Raw genomic sequence first — 18143 nt, 5'->3', positions numbered from 1 at the left:
ACATGGGAGTCCCTGACAAACGTCCGCCCTAAGTTGAGGAAGTGAATCCGGGAGGGCTCTGAGCAGCTCGTGTCTCATCACTGAGAGCATGCAGAAACCAAGCGTAGGAGCATGCGGCAAACCAGTCTCACCCACCCTGTCATTCAACGACTGGCTGTCCCACCTGTGACAGAGACTGTAATTCCCGTACTGGATTGTTTAGTCACGTAAGAACTCACCTTTAGAGTATAAGCAAGTCTTCCTCGATTTTGACGGACTGCCTGTGATGATGATGATGTGTACCTAACCTGTGTTGTGCCTGTCCTGTGCATTTTGGGATTGGCTGTTTAGAGAGACGTTTACCCTGCATCTAAATTATGCTGTACTTGCCCTGGGAGTGTTTGATCGGACAGTGTAGACGGAGCTTCACTCTGTATCTAACCCATGCTGTACCTGCACTGGGAGTGTTTAATGGGACAGTGTAGAGGGAGATTTACTCCGTATCTAACTGGTGCTGTACCTGACCTGGGAGTGTTTGATGCGTCACTGTTGATGGAGCTTTACTCTGTATCTAACATGTGCTGTACATATCCTGGCAGTGTTTGATGGGACAGTGTAGAGGGAGCTTTACTCTGTATCTAACCCGTGCTGTACCTGCCACCAGTGCGCTTGCAGCCTTCTGTAAGAGGTCGGCACCGGAGGGACTGGAGTGCATCATCAGCTCCAGCAACCAAATTTTAATTTGATTTAAGTTTACCGTCCAAAGTTTAATTGGTTTATTTTGTCGGTTATAGTTCCCCTCCATCCTTTAATCAGGATGCATTTGATTTACAGGTCAGCAACAAAATAGTTGTGCTGTACCTGCCCTGGGATTGTTTCTTGGGACAGTGCAGAGGGAGCTTTATTCTGTATCTAACCTGTGCTGTGCATACCCTGGGAATACCTGGTGGGACAGTGCAGATGGATCCTTGCGATGTATTTAACATGTGCTGTACCTGCCCTGGGAGTGTTTGATGAGTCAGCGTACAGCAAGCTTTAAATTGTAACTAACCCGTGCTGTCCCTGCCCTGGGATTCTTTAGGACAGCATAGAGGCAGCTTTACTCTGTATATAACCGTGTCGGAACTAGCCCACTCCTGCTCCTGTTTCTCATGGCCCTATGTACCCAGCATGCCCCGCGGGGGAGAATGTGACGCACCCAGACTACAGGAGCTCAGTGCGCAGGCGCGGGCCCAGGCTGTGTTTCGAGCATGCGCAGTGCGTGTAATGGCGGAGGAGACATCTTTTTCAGAGGTTCCTGAGAACTGTTCATTTCGGCGGGGCGGAGGGGAATAATCGACCAGCAGGGAGTCGTGGAGGCTTCATAAAGAACCGGTGCCCGCCGCATGCCCGGAATAATAACCGGAATATCGGCGGTTGCAGCTTCGGGGCTTTCGCCCTGTCACAGGCACCGGCTAACGGCGGTCATCTTCGTGCAGGAACAAAGTGAATGATGCCAGTGTCAGGAACTGAACCCAGCCAGAGTCAGTACCTTCAGGGGAGGGGAACCAGTGAGTGTACAACTGAACCCAGCCAGAGTCAGTACCTTCAGGGGAGGGGAACCAGTGAGTGCAGAACTGAACACAGCCAGAGTCAGTACCTTCAGGGGAGGGGAACCAGTGAGTGCAGAACTGAACCCAGCCAGAGTCAGTACCTTCAGGGGAGGGGAACCAGTGAGTGTAGAACTGAAACCAGCCAGAGTCAGTACCTTCAGGGGAGGGGAACCAGTGAGTGTAGAACTGAACCCAGCCAGAGTCAGTACCTTCAGGGGAGGGGAACCAGTGAGTGTAGAACTGAACCCAGCCAGAGTCAGCACCTTCAGGGGAGGGGAATCCGTGAGTGTAGAACTGAACCCAGCCAGAGTCAGTATCTTCAGGGGAGGGGAACCAGTGAGTGTAGAACTGAACCTAGCCAGAGTCAGCATCTTCAGGGACCAGTGATTGATTGGTGCCGCGGCCCCGCCCCCCGCCACTGATTGCGGGCGCTTGGGGGGTTTGTTGGTGGGCTCCGCTCGCAGCCTTTGAGCTCGGGGCCCAGGTGAGGCGAGGCGGAGTTGTGCGCAGACGTGGGGACAGCCTATTGTGGGAGATTAGCTGCGGACAGACGACGTTTTGCCCCCCCCGCGGAGGATGGATGATCAGCCCGGGCAGTGCGCCCAGCCTCCCTGAGGACTCACAGACTCACGGACACGCGCGGGCGGTGAGATTTGCCGCCGAGTCGGCGGGTGGGGCACCTTCGGGCGGGGACGGGCCTTGGTTACTGTCGGGGGTTGCCGGGAGTTTGGCCGCCATCTTTGGGCAGCACGGGTCCGCCCGCCACGGGGAGCAGGGAGCAACACGGGCGGGGCTTCCTCGACGTCACAATACTTTCCATTGTCCCGCTGCAGGGCAGGGAGCATACGCGGCGGCCATCTTACTGCAGGGAGCAGGTGCAGGATGGGGACCAGTGAAATGAACACATGAGAACATCAGAAATAGGAGATGAGTCGGCCCTTTGGCCCCTCGAGCCTGCTGCCATTCAATAAGATGATGACTGCAGCATCTGGGGTGGTTCTCCTTGGAGCAGTGAAACTCTTTTGAGTTAACCTGCAGAAACATAAAACATTAAAACCATGCCACCCGACCTGGGTGACACAGCAGACATTTTCAAGGCCCCTTTTTTTGGGGTTTTTTTTTTTTTTTTTTGGGGCGCTAAAATCAAATTTTTCCAGTGCCCCCTATAAAAGGGAAGTGGGACACTAAAAGCACCGGCAATGAAAACAAATTAAACTTTAAAACATAAAATCAAATTAAAATTTGGTTGCCGGGCGTGATGATGCACTCCAGTCCCTCCGGTGCCCACCTCTCGCGGAAGGCCGCGAGCGTACCGGTGGACAGCGCGTGCTCCATCTCCAAGGACACCCTGGACCGGATGTAAGAGCAGAAGAGAGGCAGGCAGTCAGGTTGTCCTTGGAGCAGTGAAGATGCAGGGCAGGTTTAACTGGTGCTCACAATCAGGAAGGCTTTAGATTGTATCAGGGAACAGAGTGGTTCTGCTCACACAATCAGAGAATGGTTACAGCACGGAAGGCCATTCGGCCCGTCGAGCCCTTGCCTGCTCCCAGCTAGTCCCACTGATCCGCCCTTTCCCCAGTCCTGCAAATGTTTTCTTTCAGATACTTATCCAACTTTTTTTTTTGAAAGCTGTGATTGAGTCTTCCTCCACCACCCTTTCAGGCCGTGCTTTCAGGATTCTAACCGCTCGCTGCATAAAATAGATTTTCTGATGTCACCTTTGGTTCTTTTGCCATTCACCTCAAATCCATCTCCTCTGATTCTCCACCTTTCTGCCAGTGGGAACAGTAGCTCTCTATCTACTCTGTCCGCACCCCGAATGATTTTGAACACTTCTATCAATTCTCCTCTCAACCTTCTCTGCTCCAAGGAGAACAACCCCAGCGTCTCCAGTCAATCCACGTAACCGAAGTCCCTCATCTCGTGAATCATTCTTGTCAATCTTTTCTGCACCCTCTCTGAGGCCTTCACATCCTAATGTGCGGTGCCCAGAATTGGACACAATGCTCCAGTTGAGACCGAACCAGTGTTTTACAAAGGTTCATCATAACTTTCTTGCCCAGCAACCTGTAAGCTTTTTTAACTGCTTTCTCAACCTGTCCTGCCACCTTCAGTAATTTGTGCACATGTACCCGCAGGTCTCACTGTTCATGCACTCCCTTTCGGATTGTACCCTTCAGTTTATATTGTCTATCCTTGTTTATTTCATCATGCTTCTCCAATTTTATTTCTTCACTCAGGTTCACGGTCTTGTTTTATTTCTTCCTCCAAGCCCCTCAACTTGATCTTGCAGTGTAATGTTGGCGAGTGGTGATTGATTGCCCTGGGAACCAACAGGAAGAGAGGTCAGGGGCCGTTGGGCCCAGGGAGCAGCGTTTTCTGCAACCAATCGCGGTGCTTGAGGGGTGGATCCTGAGTCGGCCTGCCAGGTGAGTCTGTGTGAACCCCTGTTAAACAATTTATCTTTTAAAAATTAAATCGAGATTTCTTTTGTTAACAAAACAATGTAACATTGCTCAGTACTTTGTTTTCCTGGAGTTCCTATTATGAGTTTCTGACACTTCAGTGCCAAGATAATCAGGTGTTTAAAGGTCATTCATTTCCCTCTTTCCATGACACTGTTAGTTAAAGGGACAGTGATTGATTTCCCCGCATTATGCATTCGTAGTAGTTAAAGTAACATCCTTCCTGTTAGTAGTGAGTTACATTCTGTGCTGGGCGAGATGGCTGGTGGCATCAGCCTTTAAAATACACATTCTCTTGTTCAACTCTCTCCAGGGTCTCACCCTTCGCTATCTCTGTAACCTCTTCCAGCCCACCAACCCTCTTAATAGTTTGTTTTCTTTGGAACAAAGGAGGCTGAGGGGAGACTTTAATGAGGTGTATAAAATTATGAGGGGCCCAGATATAGTGGAGAGGAAGGACCTATTTCCCTTCACAGAGGGGTCAGCAACCAGCAGAACTTTTTAGCCAGTACGTAGCAAGCCCAACAAGAGAGGGGGAAGTTCTGGACTTAGTATTAGGGACTGAAGCTGGGCAGGTGGAAGGGGTATCAGTGGGAGAGCATTGGTGCTTGTGATCGTAATTCAGTTAGATTTAGGGTAGTTATGGAAAAGGACAAAGATAGACCAGGAATAAAAGTTCTCAATTGGGGAAAAGCCAATTTTACGAAGCTGAGATGTGATTTAGCCAAAGTGGACTGGAAACAGTTATTTGAAATGGTGAGAGATTGGGAAACTTTGGTGTTCAGAGGGACCTTGTGTGTCCTTGTACACGAATCACTGAAAGTTAATATGGAGGTACAGCAAGCAACGAAGAAAGCAAATGGTATGTTGGCCTTTATTACAAGAGGGTTTGAGTGCAGGAGTAAAGATGTCTTACTGCAATTGTATAGGGCCCTGGTGAGACTGCAGCTGGAGTATTGTGTACAGTTTTGGCTGCTTACCAAAGGAAGGATGTACTTGCCATTGAGGATGGCAACGAAGGTTCACCAAACTGAATTCCTGTGGTGGGAGGATTGTCCTATGAGGAGAGATTGAGTAGACCTAGGCACATATTCTCTAGAGTTTAGAAGAATGAGAGATGATCTCATTGAAACATACAAAATTCTTACAAGGCGTGACAGGATAGATGCAGGGAGGATGTTTCTGGCTGAGGAGTCTAGAACCAGGGGTCACAGTCTCAAAATAAGGGGTTGGCCATTTAGGACTGAGAAGAGCAGAAACTTATTTACTCATTAATCTTTGCAATTCTCTACCCCAGAGGGCTGTGGAGGCTCTGCCTTTGAGCATATTTAAGACAGAGATCGATAGATTTTTGTAAATTTAGGGAATCAAGGGATATGGAATAGTGCAGGAAAGTGGAGTTGAGGTAGAAGATCAGCCATGATCTCATTGAATGGCAGAGCAGGCTCGAGGGGCCGAATGGCATACTCCTGCTCTGAAATCTTATGTTCTTATGTTGAAGTTAAATCAGTCTCAGAGCAGTGGGAGGCATTCAATGAGGAGATAATGAGGGTTCAGAGGAAGTATGTTACCTTCAAGAAAAAGGGTGGGACTAATAAATCTAGAGCCCCCTGGATATCAACATAAGAAATAGGGGCAGGAGGAGGCCATAAGGTCCCTCGAGCCTGCACCGCAATTCAATGAGATCATGGCTGATCATCGCCCTCAACTCCACTTTCCCGCCTGATCTCCATATCCCTTGATTCGCTTAATATACAAAAATCTATCAATCTCAACCTTGAATAGACTGAGCATCCACAGCCCTCTGGGGGAGAGAATGCCAAAGATTCACAACCCTCTGAATGAAGAAAATCCTCCTCAATTCTGTCATAAATGGCCTACCACTTATCCTGAGACTGTGCCCCCTAGTTCGAGACAGTCCAGCCAGGGGAATCAACCACTCAGCATCTAACCTGTCAGTCCCCTTCAGAACCTTGTATGTTTCAATGAGATAACCTCTCATTATTCTAAACTTGAGAGTGTATAGGCCCATTCTACACACTATCTCATCATAAGACAGCCCAGGAATCAATCTTGTGAACCTTTGTTGCACAGTGTCCAAGGCAAGTGGTTCCGTCCTTCGATAAGGAGACCAAAACTGTGCCCAGTACTCCAGGTGTGGTCTCACCAAGACCCTGTACAATTGTAGCAAGACCTCCTTACTCTTATATTCTAACCCCTTGCAATAAAGGACAAACCATTTGCCTTCCTTATTGCTTGCATACCTGCATGCTCACTTTCTGTGTGTCTTGCACAAGGGCACCCCAAATCTCTCCAAACACCAAAGTTTAAAAGTTTCTCATAATTTAAAAGATATTCTGTTCTTCTGTTTTTCCTACCAAAGTGAATAACCTCACATTTCCCTACATTATACTCCATCTGCCACCTTGCTGCCCACTCACATAATCTATCTCTGTATATCTTGCAGACTCTTGTGTTCTCACAGCTTACTGTCCCACCTAGTTTTGTATCATCAGCAAATTTGGATACATTACACTCGGTCCCTTCATCTAGGTCATAAATCATAAAATCATCGAAATTTACAGCATGGCAGGAGACCATTTCAGCCCACTGTATCCGTGCCGGCCAACAAACAGCTATCCAGCCTAATCCCACTCTCCAGCTCTCGGTCCGTAGCCCTGTCGGTGATGACAGTTGAAGTGCACATCCAAGTATTTTTCAAATGTGCTGAGTGTTTCTGCCTCTACCACCCTTTCAGGCAGTGAGTTCCAGACCCCCACAAACCTCTGGGTGAAGAAATTTTCCTTCGTATCTCCTCTGAACCAATTACTTTAAATCTGTGCCTCCTTGTTATTGACCACTCTGCCACAGGAAACAGGTCCTTCCTATCCACTCTATCCAAGCCCCTTATAATTTAATACTTTCATCAGGTCTCCCCTCAGTGTCCTCTGATCCAAAGAAAATGGACTCTGCATCTCCAATCTTTCCTCATCGCCAAAATTCTCCAGTCCAGGCAACATTCTTGTAAATCTCCTCTGTACCCTTTCCAGTACAATCACATCTTTCCTGTATTGTGATGACCAGAACTGCACACAGTATTCCAACTGCGGCCTAACCATTTCAAGCATAACCTCCTAGCTCTTGTATTCCATGCCTCGACTAATAAAGGCAAGTATTCCATATGCCTTCTTAACGACCTTATCGACCTGGCCTGCCACTTTCAGGGATCTATGGACCTACACTTCAAGGTCCCTTTGTTCCTCTACAATTTTCAGTGTTGTAGCATTTAATGTGTAATCCCTTGCCTTGTTAGACCTCCCCAAATGCATTACCTCACACTTATCTGGATTAAATTCCATTTGCCACTTTACTGCCCACCTGAAAAGTACATTTGTAGTTTCCTTCAGTGTGCAGTTTTGTTCTTAATTCTCAACCACACAGCCTATTTTAGTTTCACCTGCAAACTTCTTAATCATACCCCCAACATTGAAGTCCAAGTCATTGATATATACCAGAAAAAACAAGGGACCCAGCACTGAGCCCTGCAGAACCCCACTGGAAACAGCCTTCCAGTCACAAAAACACCGAATGGCCCACTCCTGCAACTATTTTCTATGTTTCTATGACCCAACTTCCACAGCTCTCTGAGGCAGCAAATTCCACAGATTTACAACCCTTTGAGAGAAGACATTTCTCCTCATCTCAATTTTAAATGGGTGGCCCCTTATTCTAAGATTATGCCCTCTAGTTCGAGTCTCCCCCTTCAGTGGAAACATTCTCTCTGCATCCACCTTGTCCCCCCCCCCTCATAATCTTATACGTTTCGATAAGATCACCTCTCATTCTTCTGAATTCCAATGGGTAGAGGCCCAAACTACTCAACCTTTCCTCATAAGTCATCCCCCTCATCCCCGAAACGTTCTCTGAACTGCCTCCAAAGTAAGTATATCTTTTCAGAAACATGGATCAGGAAGGCCAAGATTCTATTCGCTTTCCTGATCACTTGCTGTACCTGCATACTATCCTTTTGTGTTTCATGCACAAGTGCCTCCAGGTCCCGCTGTACTGCAGCACTTTGTAATCTTTCTCCATTTAAATAATAACTTGCTCTTTGATTTTTTTTCTGCCAAAGTGCATGACCTCACACTTTCTAATATTATACTCCATCTGCCAAATTTTTTCCCATTCACTTAGCCTGTCTATGTCCTTTTGCAGATTTTATGTGTACTCACGTATTGCTTTTCCTCCCATCCTTTGTATCGTCAGCAAACTCGGCAACATTACATTCAGTCCCTTCTTCCAAGTTCTTGAATATAGAATGTAAATAGTTGGGGTCCCAGCACTGATCCCTGCAGCAACCCACTAGTTACTGGTTGCCAACCAGAGAATGAACAATTTATCCGACTCTCTGTTTTCTGTTAGTTAGCCAATCCTCTATCCTTGCTGATATATTACCCCCAACCCTGTGAACTTTTACGTGGCATTTGTCAAATGTCTTCTGGAAGTCCAAATACACCACACTCACTGGTTCCCCTTTATCCACCCTGTTTGTTACATCCTCAAAGAATTCCAGCAAATTTGTCAAACATGCCTTCCCCTTCATAAATCCATGCTGACTCTGCCTGACCAAATTTTGCTTTTCCAAATATCCTGCTACTGCTTCTTTAATGATGGACTCCAACATTTTCCCAACCACAGATGTTAGGCTAACTGGTCTATAGTTTCCTGTTTTTTTTCTGCCTCCTTTTTTAAATAAGGACATTACATTTGCAGTTTTCCAATCACTGGGACCTCCCCAGAATCCAGGGAATTTTGGTAAATTACAACCAATGCATCCACTGTCCCTGCTGCGACTTCTCTTAAGACCCTAGGATGCAAGCCATCAGCTCCAGGGGATTTATCCGCCTTTAGTCCCGTTATCTTACTGAGTACCACCTTCTTAGTGATTGTGTTAAGTTCCTCCCCCCTGTAGCCCCTTGACTGTCCACTATTGGGATATTGTTAGTGTCCTCGGCCGTAAAGACTGATAGAATATATTTGTTCAGTGTTTCTGCCATCTCCATGTTCCCCATTACTAATTCCCCGATCTCGTCCTCTCAGGGACCAACATTTACTTTAGCCACTCTTTTCCTTTTTATATACCTGTAGAAACTCTTGCTATCTGTTTTTATATTTTGTGCCAGTTTACTTTCATAGTCTATCTTCCCTTTCTTAATCATTTTTTTAGTCATTCTTTGCTGGCTTTTAAAAGCTTCCCAGTCTTCTGTCCTCCCACGAGTTTTGGCCACTTTGTATGCCCTTGTTTTTAATTGGATACCGTCCTTTATTTCTTGAGTTAGCCACGAATGGCTATCTTTTCTTTTACACCCTTTCCTCCTCACTGGAATATATTTTTCTTGAGAGTTGTGCAATCAATATCTCCTTAAATGTACACCACTGTTCATCAACCGTCCTACACTTAAATCTATTTTCCCAGTCCACTTTACCCAACTCTGCCCTCATACCTGCATAGTCTCCTTTATTTAAGATTAGTACGCTGGTTAGAGATCCAACTTTTTCACCCACCATCTAAATTTCAAATTCAGATCATGCTATGATCACTCATTCCAAGAGATCCTTTACTAGGAGATTGTTTAGTAATCTTGTCTCATTACACAGGACCAGATCTAAGATGGCCTGCCCCCTGGTTGGTTCCGTTACATACTGCTGAAGGAACCCGTCCCTTATGCACTCTATGAACTCCTCCTCAAGGCTACCCTGACCAATTTGATTTGTCCATTCAATATGGAGGTTAAAATCACCCATGATTATTGCTGTTCCCTTTTTACAAGCCCCCACTATTTCCTGGTTTATGCGCTGACCAACAGAGTAGCTATTGTTACGGTGCCTATAGTCGACATCCACCAGTGACTTTTTCCACTTATTGTTCCGTATCTCCACCCAAACCGTTTCAACATCCTGATCATTTGAGCCAATATCGTTTCTTACTATTGCAGTGATTCCATCCTTTATCAATAGAGCTACTCCACGTCCTTTTCCTTTCTTTCTGTCCTTCCGGACTGTCCAGTACCGCTAAATATTTAATTCCCAGACCTGGTCACCTTGCAACCACGCCTCTGTAATGGCTATCAGATCATACCCATTTGTATCTATTTGTGCCGTCAACTCATCTATTTTGTTTCAAATGCTATGTGCATTGAGACAAAGTGTTTTTTTACACTTTTTTCCTGCTAGTTTCCTCTCTCCTTCAAACTCACTTTCTTTATTTTTGCTTTCTAATTCCAGCTTTACTCCCCTCCCTACTGAATCTATTTTCAGGTTCCCATCCCCCTGCCAAGCTAGTTTAACCCTTCCCCAAAAGCACGAGCACACCCCACCGTGAGGATATTGGTCCCGGCTCTGTTGAGGTGCAACCCATCTGGTTTGTCCATGTCCCACCTCCCCCAGAAGCGGTCCCAGTGCCTCAGGAAAGTAAAGCCCTCCCGCCTGCACTATCTCTCCAGCCAGCCATTCATCTGCTCTATCCGCCTGTTTCTGTAGTCACTAGCTCGTGACATCGGGAGGAATTCGGAGATTACTACCCTTTGAGGTCCTACTTTTTAATCTCTCTCCTAGCTCCCTAAACTCTGCCTGCTGGAGAGGGGAGGGAGGGGAAACAGTGAGTGTGGAATTGAAAACAGCCGGAGTTAGTGCCTTCAGGGACGGGGCAGATGGGAGGGAGGGGAACCAGTGAGTATACAACTGGACCCAGGCAGAATCAGCACCTTCAGGGGAGGGGAACCAGTGAGTGTAGAACTGAACCCAGCCAGAGTCAGTACCTTCAGGGGAGGGGAACCAGTGATTGTGGAACTGAACCCACCCAGAGTCAGTACCTTCAGGGGAGGGGATCCAGTGAGTGTAGAACTGAACCCAGCCAGAGTCAGCACCATCAGGGGAGGGGAACCAGTGAGTGCAGAACTGAAACCAGATAGATTCAGCAACTTCAGGGGAAGAAAGGAGAAGCAGTTGAGAGGAGGTTGATTCCGGAGATGAGAGGGTTGACTTATAAGGAAATATTGAGTCGGGATAAATGGTTCATTCTCAGTTTGGCAATCAGTAACTAGCGGGTTGCCGCAGGGATCAGTGCTGGGACCCAACTATTTACAATCTATATTAACGACTTGGAAGACGGGACTGAGTGTAGTGTAGCCACATTTGCTGATGATACAAAGATGGGAGGAAATGCAATGTGTGAGGAGGACACACAAAATATGCAAAACCACATTGACAGGCTAAGTGAGTTGGCAAAAACTTGGCAGATGGAGTATAATGTTGGAAAGTGTGAGGTCATGCACTTTAGCAGAAAAAACAATCACATATCAAATTATTATTTAAAGTGGAGAAAGATTTCCAAGTGCTACTGTACAGCGGGACCTGGGGGGACTTGTGCATGAAACACAAAAGATCAGTATGCAGGTACAGCAAGTGATCAGGAAGGCCAATGGAATCTTGGCCATTATTACAAAGGGGATGGAGTATAAAAGCTGGGAAGTCTTGCTACAGTTGTACAGGGTATTGGTGAGGCCACACTTGGAATATTGCGTGCAGTTTTGGTTTCCATATTTACGAAAGGATATACTTGCTTTGGAGGCAGTTCAGAGAAGGTTCACAAAGTTGATTCTGGAGATAAGGGGGTTGACTTCTGAGGAAAGGTTGAATATGTTGGGCCTCTGCTCATTGTAATTCAGAAGATAGAAAAGTGATCTTATCGAAACATATAAGATTATGAGGGGGCGTGACAAGGTGGATGCAGAGAGGATGTTTCACTGATGGGGGAGACTAGAACTAGAGGGCATAATCTTCGAATAAGGAGCCTCCATTTAAAACTGAGATGAGGAGAAATTTCTTCTGAGGGTTGTGGATGTGTGGAATTCACTGCCTCTGAGAGGTGTGGAAGCTGGGACATTGTATAAATTTCAGACAGAAATAGACACTTTCTTAAACAATAAGGGGTTATGGGGAGTGCGCAGGGAAGGGGACCTGAGTCCATGATCGGATCAGCCATGATGGTATTAAATGGCGGAGCAGGCTCGAGGGGCCGCATGGCTTACTGCTGCTCCTATATCGTATGTTACCCAGTGAGTGCAGAACTGAAACCAGACAGAGTCAGCATCTTCAGGGGAGGAGAGGGGAACCAGTGAGTGTAGAACTGAACCCAGCCAGAGTCAGCACCTTCAGGGGAGGGGAACCAGTGAGTGCAGAACTGGACCCAGCCAGAGTCAGTACTTTCAGGGGAAGGGAACCAGTGAGTGTAGAACTGAACCCAGCCAGAGTCAGTACCTTCAGGGGAGAGGAATCAGTGAGTGTGGAATTGAACCCAGCCAGAGTTAGTACCTTCAGGGGAGGGAAATCAGTGAGTGTAGAACTGAACCCAGCCAGAGTCAGTACCTTCAGGGGAGAGGAACCAGTGAGTGTAGAACTGAACCCAGCCAGAGTCAGTACCTTCAGGGGAGAGGAACCAGTGAGTGTGGAATTGAACCCAGCCAGAGTCAGTACCTTCAGGGGAGGAGAGAGATGGGTGGGAGGGAAATGAGTGATTGTCGAACTGATCGCAGCCAGATTCTGCACCTTCAGGGAATGAGAGGGGAACCAGAGAGTCTATATCTGAACCCAGCAAGAGTCAGCACCCTAAGGGGAGTGGCAGATGGGAGGGAGGGGTACCAGTGAGTGCAAAATGGATCCCAGCCAGAGTTAGCACCTTCAGGGCAGGGGAACCAGTGAGTGCATAACTGAAACCAGATAGATTCAGCATCTTCAGCGGTGGAGAGGGGAGGCAGTTCAGAGAAGGTTTACGAGGTTGATTCTGGAGATGAGGGGATGGACTAATGAGGAAATGTTGAGGAGGTTGGAGGCAATATATTAGCATGGATTGAGGATTGGCTAACTGACAGAAAACAGAGAGTCGGGATAAATGGTTCATTCTCGGGTTGGCAACTCGTAACTCGTGGGGTGCCGCAGGGATCAGTGCTGGGACCCCAACTATTTACAATCAATATTAACGACGTGGAAGAAGGGACTGAGTGTAACGTAGCCAGGTTTGCTGACGATACAAAGATGGGAGGAAAAGCAATGTGTGAGCACACAAAAAATCTGCAAAAGGACATAAACAGGCTAAGTGAGTGGGGAAAAATTTGTCAGATGGAGTATAATGTTGGAAAGTGTGAGGTCATGTACTTTGGCAGAAAAAAAAATCAAAGAACAAGTTATTATTTAAATGGAGAAAGATTGCGAAGTGCTGCAGTACAGCGGGACCTGGAGGTACTTCTGCATGAAACACAAAAGAATAGTATGCAGGTACAGCAAGTGATCAGGAACGCCAATGGTATCTTGGCTTTTATTGCAAAGGGGATGGAGTATTCAAGCAGGGAAGTCTTGCTACAGCTATATAAGGTATTGGTGAGGCCACAGCTGGACTACTGCGTGCAGTTTTGATTTCCATATTTAGGTAAGGATATACTTGCTTTGGAGGCAGTTCAGAGAAGGTTCACTAGGTTGATTCCGGGGATGACGGGGTTGACCTATGAGGTTGAGTCGGTTGGGCCTCTACTCATTGGAATTCAGAAGAATGAGAGGTAATCTTATCGAAATGTATAAGATTATGAGGGGTTTTGACAAGGTGGATGCAGAGAGGATGTTTCTACTGATAGGTGAGACTAGAACTAGAGGGCATAATCTTCGAATATGGGGCCGCCCATTTAAAACAGAGATGAGGAGAAATTTCTTCTATCAAACGGTTGTAAATCTGTGCAATTTGCTGCCTCAGAGAGCTGTGGAAGCTGGGACATTGAATAAAATTAAGACAGAAATCGACAGTTTCTTAAACGATAAGAGATTATGGGGAGCAGGCCGGTAAGTGGAGCTGAGTCCATGATCAGATCAGTCATGATCTTATTGAATGGCGGAGCAGGCTCGAGGGGCGCTATAGCCTACTCCTGCTCCTATTTCTTATGTTCTTCTGTTCCCTGCCCGCTCCCCATAACCACTTATCACCTTATTGTTTAGAAACTGAGCCATTGTGAGGAGGGTCCAGTGATCCTGCTGGGAAATGCATGTGTGAGGCCTCAGGTGAGGACAGTGGAATAGCCTGTCGACACTCACTGTCGAGGTTCACACATGGAGATCGGGCACATGGGACATATATTGGAGAGAAACTGGTGAATGTAGAACTGAACCCAGCCAGAGTCAGCACCTTCATGGGAGGAGAGGGAGGGGAACCAGTGAGTGTTGAACTGAACCCAGCCAGAGTCAGTACCTTCAGGGGAGGGGAACCAGTGAGTGTAGAACTGAACCCAGCCAGAGTCAGTACCTTCAGGTGAGGGGAACCAGTGAGTGTAGAACTGAACCCAGCCAGAGTCAGTACCTTCAGGGGAGAGGAACCAGTGAGTGTCGAACTGAACCCAGCCAGAGTCAGTACCTTCAGGGGAGAGGAACCAGTGAGTGTGGAATTGAACCCAGCCAGAGTCAGTACCTTCAGGGGAGGAGAGAGATGGGTGGGAGGGAAATGAGTGATTGTCGAACTGATCGCAGCCAGATTCTACACCTTCAGGGAATGAGAGTGGAACCAGAGAGTCTATATCTGAACCCAGCAAGAGTCAGCACCCTAAGGGGAGTGGCAGATGGGAGGGAGGGGTACCAGTGAGTGCAAAATGGATCCCAGCCAGAGTTAGCACCTTCAGGGCAGGGGAACCAGTGAGTGCATAACTGAAACCAGATAGATTCAGCATCTTCAGCGGTGGAGAGGGGAGGCAGTTCAGAGAAGGTTTACGAGGTTGATTCTGGAGATGAGGGGATGGACTAATGAGGAAATGTTGAGGAGGTTGGAGGCAATATATTAGCATGGATTGAGGATTGGCTAACTGACAGAAAACAGAGAGTCGGGATAAATGGTTCATTCTCGGGTTGGCAACTCGTAACTCGTGGGGTGCCGCAGGGATCAGTGCTGGGACCCCAACTATTTACAATCAATATTAACGACGTGGAAGAAGGGACTGAGTGTAACGTAGCCAGGTTTGCTGACGATACAAAGATGGGAGGAAAAGCAATGTGTGAGCACACAAAAAATCTGCAAAAGGACATAAACAGGCTAAGTGAGTGGGGAAAAATTTGTCAGATGGAGTATAATGTTGGAAAGTGTGAGGTCATGTACTTTGGCAGAAAAAAAAATCAAAGAACAAGTTATTATTTAAATGGAGAAAGATTGCGAAGTGCTGCAGTACAGCGGGACCTGGAGGTACTTCTGCATGAAACACAAAAGAATAGTATGCAGGTACAGCAAGTGATCAGGAACGCCAATGGTATCTTGGCTTTTATTGCAAAGGGGATGGAGTATACAAGCAGGGAAGTCTTGCTACAGCTATATAAGGTATTGGTGAGGCCACAGCTGGACTACTGCGTGCAGTTTTGATTTCCATATTTAGGTAAGGATATACTTGCTTTGGAGGCAGTTCAGAGAAGGTTCACTAGGTTGATTCCGGGGATGACTGGGTTGACCTATGAGGTTGAGTCGGTTGGGCCTCTACTCATTGGAATTCAGAAGAATGAGAGGTAATCTTATCGAAATGTATAAGATTATGAGGGGTTTTGACAAGGTGGATGCAGAGAGGATGTTTCTACTGATAGGTGAGACTAGAACTAGAGGGCATAATCTTCGAATATGGGGCCGCCCATTTAAAACAGAGATGAGGAGAAATTTCTTCTATCAAACGGTTGTAAATCTGTGCAATTTGCTGCCTCAGAGAGCTGTGGAAGCTGGGACATTGAATAAAATTAAGACAGAAATCGACAGTTTCTTAAACGATAAGAGATTATGGGGAGCAGGCCGGTAAGTGGAGCTGAGTCCATGATCAGATCAGTCATGATCTTATTGAATGGCGGAGCAGGCTCGAGGGGCGTATAGCCTACTCCTGCTCCTATTTCTTATGTTCTTCTGTTCCCTGCCCGCTCCCCATAACCACTTATCACCTTATTGTTTAGAAACTGAGCCATTGTGAGGAGGGTCCAGTGATCCTGCTGGGAAATGCATGTGTGAGGCCTCAGGTGAGGACAGTGGAATAGCCTGTCGACACTCACTGTCGAGGTTCACACATGGAGATCGGGCACATGGGACATATATTGGAGAGAAACTGGTGAAAGTAGAACTGAACCCAGCCAGAGTCAGCACCTTCATGGGAGGAGAGGGAGGGGAACCAGTGAGTGTAGAACTGAACCCAGCCAGAGTCAGTACCTTCAGGGGAGGGGAACCAGTGAGTGTAGAACTGAACCCAGCCAGAGTCAGTACCTTCAGGGGAGGGGAACCAGTGAGTGTAGAACTGAACCCAGCCAGAGTCAGTACCTTCAGGGGAGGAGAGGGAGGGGAACCAGTGAGTGTAGAACTGAACCCAGCCAGAGTCAGCACCTTCAGGGGAGGGGAACCAGTGAGTGTAGAACTGAACCCAGCCAGAGTCCACTCCTATAGGAGAAGGAAGTGTACCAGTGAGTGTATTTCTGAACCCAGTCAGGATTGGTGGTGAAAACTGGGAGTGGAGGAGAAACAGTTTAGAATTGTGTGTTGATTTGGAATTCAGCACAGCAGGAGAGACAATGTGTGGGACAGGGATTTACAGCGTTGTAAGAACAAGAGAGGACAGAATGTTCCATGGAAACTTGGAGGCCAAGTTTCGACTGACCCATAAAACGGTGCACCTCCGAGAGGTCCGCCGACTTTCTCGAAGGAAAAGTGAGCCTTATACTTACCTCGGGATTCTCCATGGTGATCTGGCCTGCTTTGGGCTGAGCACAAGAGAAGCAGCGGGGGGCGGAGCTACAGCCATGCGCCAAAAAGAGCGTTGGCAGCTGCCTGTGTGTGCAGTGGGGTCTGCGTGTGTACACAGTAGCTCCTGGCCCTCCCAGCGTGTCGTGGCTGTGGGCGATCCTATTACTGGCCGAAGGAACGACGCGATGTTCACTTCCCCTAGCCCGGGCCGAGTAGCCTGCCTGCCTGCCTGAGCCTCGCCTTGCCGCCCCTCGCCTTGCCTCACCGTCCCTCACCTCGCCGCTGCCTGTCCTCGGGCCTCGCATCACTGCCACTGCTCTTACGTCAAGGCCTCCCTGTCGGCCCGCCCAAACACCAGCTCCGTGATGGGGCCGTCTGACCATCTCTCCGACGGGTCCCCACCCGACCACCTCCCCGGCGGCGGGCCCCACCCAAACTCTTTCCCGGTGGCGGGCCCTGCCCAAACTCTTCCCCAGTGGCACGCCCCGCCTGAACTCTTCAACCTTGAAAATGTAAGGAGGCAGGCAGGGCTGTGTGTGCTGCTGGAGGGCTCGCAGTGCTCCTGAACGGATAGGTGCTGCAGTAGGTGAGGTAGCAACTTTTATTTTTTTATTTATTGATTGATTTTTAATTTATTTTTAAATGTTATTTATTGATTGAGTTATTGATCATTTATTATTGATGATGGTTCTTTATTTTTAAAAGTGAAGTATTTAATGCTTTGGAAAATTCTCGAACTTCCCTTCCCTCCACAACCCCTCCCCCACCCGCCATCTCTGGCTACCGGCGCCAGATTTCTAAAGTCTCCACAAGGTTTTTCTGAGCGTACAAAAGTGAGCACTGACTCAGGCCTAAATTAGTTTTGAGTAACTTTTCGCTGTCTAAACTTGCTTAACTGGCCAAAACGGGCGTCAGTGGCTGGAAAAAGAAACTGAACTAACTGACTGAAAGTGGAACAAACTAAACGTGGAGAATTGTGATTTATTGGATACTCCAAAACAATCGGAGCAACTCCTGTCGAAACCTGGCCCCGAGATGTGTCTATCCTGAATTTGTGTCTTGCACTGACAGTGATGAGTTTTGTTATTTCCTTTTACAGCATATTAGAAGGGGAGATTTTCAGACAGGAAACAGAAACCAAACATCGCGTCAAGATCTGACAGAGTCAATCGATTCATCAGGACCTGAATATCATCGGTCTTTGAAAGCGGAACGATAAATATTTGTCTGTCCTGCCTGTGGGACAATATTTTAAATATCAATGTGACTGGAAAAGCACCGAGACACACACACACCCGAGTGAGTGTTCCAGTGCAC

The 18143-nt window shown here is 47.4% G+C and overlaps 1 protein-coding gene across 1 annotated transcript in view; it reads right to left on the bottom strand.

Annotated features, from left to right (window-relative positions):
- LOC139247009 (probable G-protein coupled receptor 139) overlaps positions 1 to 16884 on the bottom strand; it is a 63640-nt gene extending 46756 nt beyond the window's left edge. The window contains exon 1 of the mRNA XM_070871471.1: positions 16808 to 16884. Coding sequence (XP_070727572.1) covers positions 16808 to 16884 — 77 coding nt within the window. The remainder of the gene's footprint in view (positions 1 to 16807) is intronic.
- Between the last annotated feature and the right edge of the window lie 1259 nt (positions 16885 to 18143).

This window comes from Pristiophorus japonicus, unplaced genomic scaffold (assembly GCF_044704955.1).
Source record: "Pristiophorus japonicus isolate sPriJap1 unplaced genomic scaffold, sPriJap1.hap1 HAP1_SCAFFOLD_251, whole genome shotgun sequence".
Classification (NCBI taxonomy): domain Eukaryota; kingdom Metazoa; phylum Chordata; class Chondrichthyes; family Pristiophoridae; genus Pristiophorus; species Pristiophorus japonicus.
The sequence above is the reverse complement of the archived record's forward strand: the minus strand, read 5'-3'. Positions and strand labels throughout refer to the sequence as shown.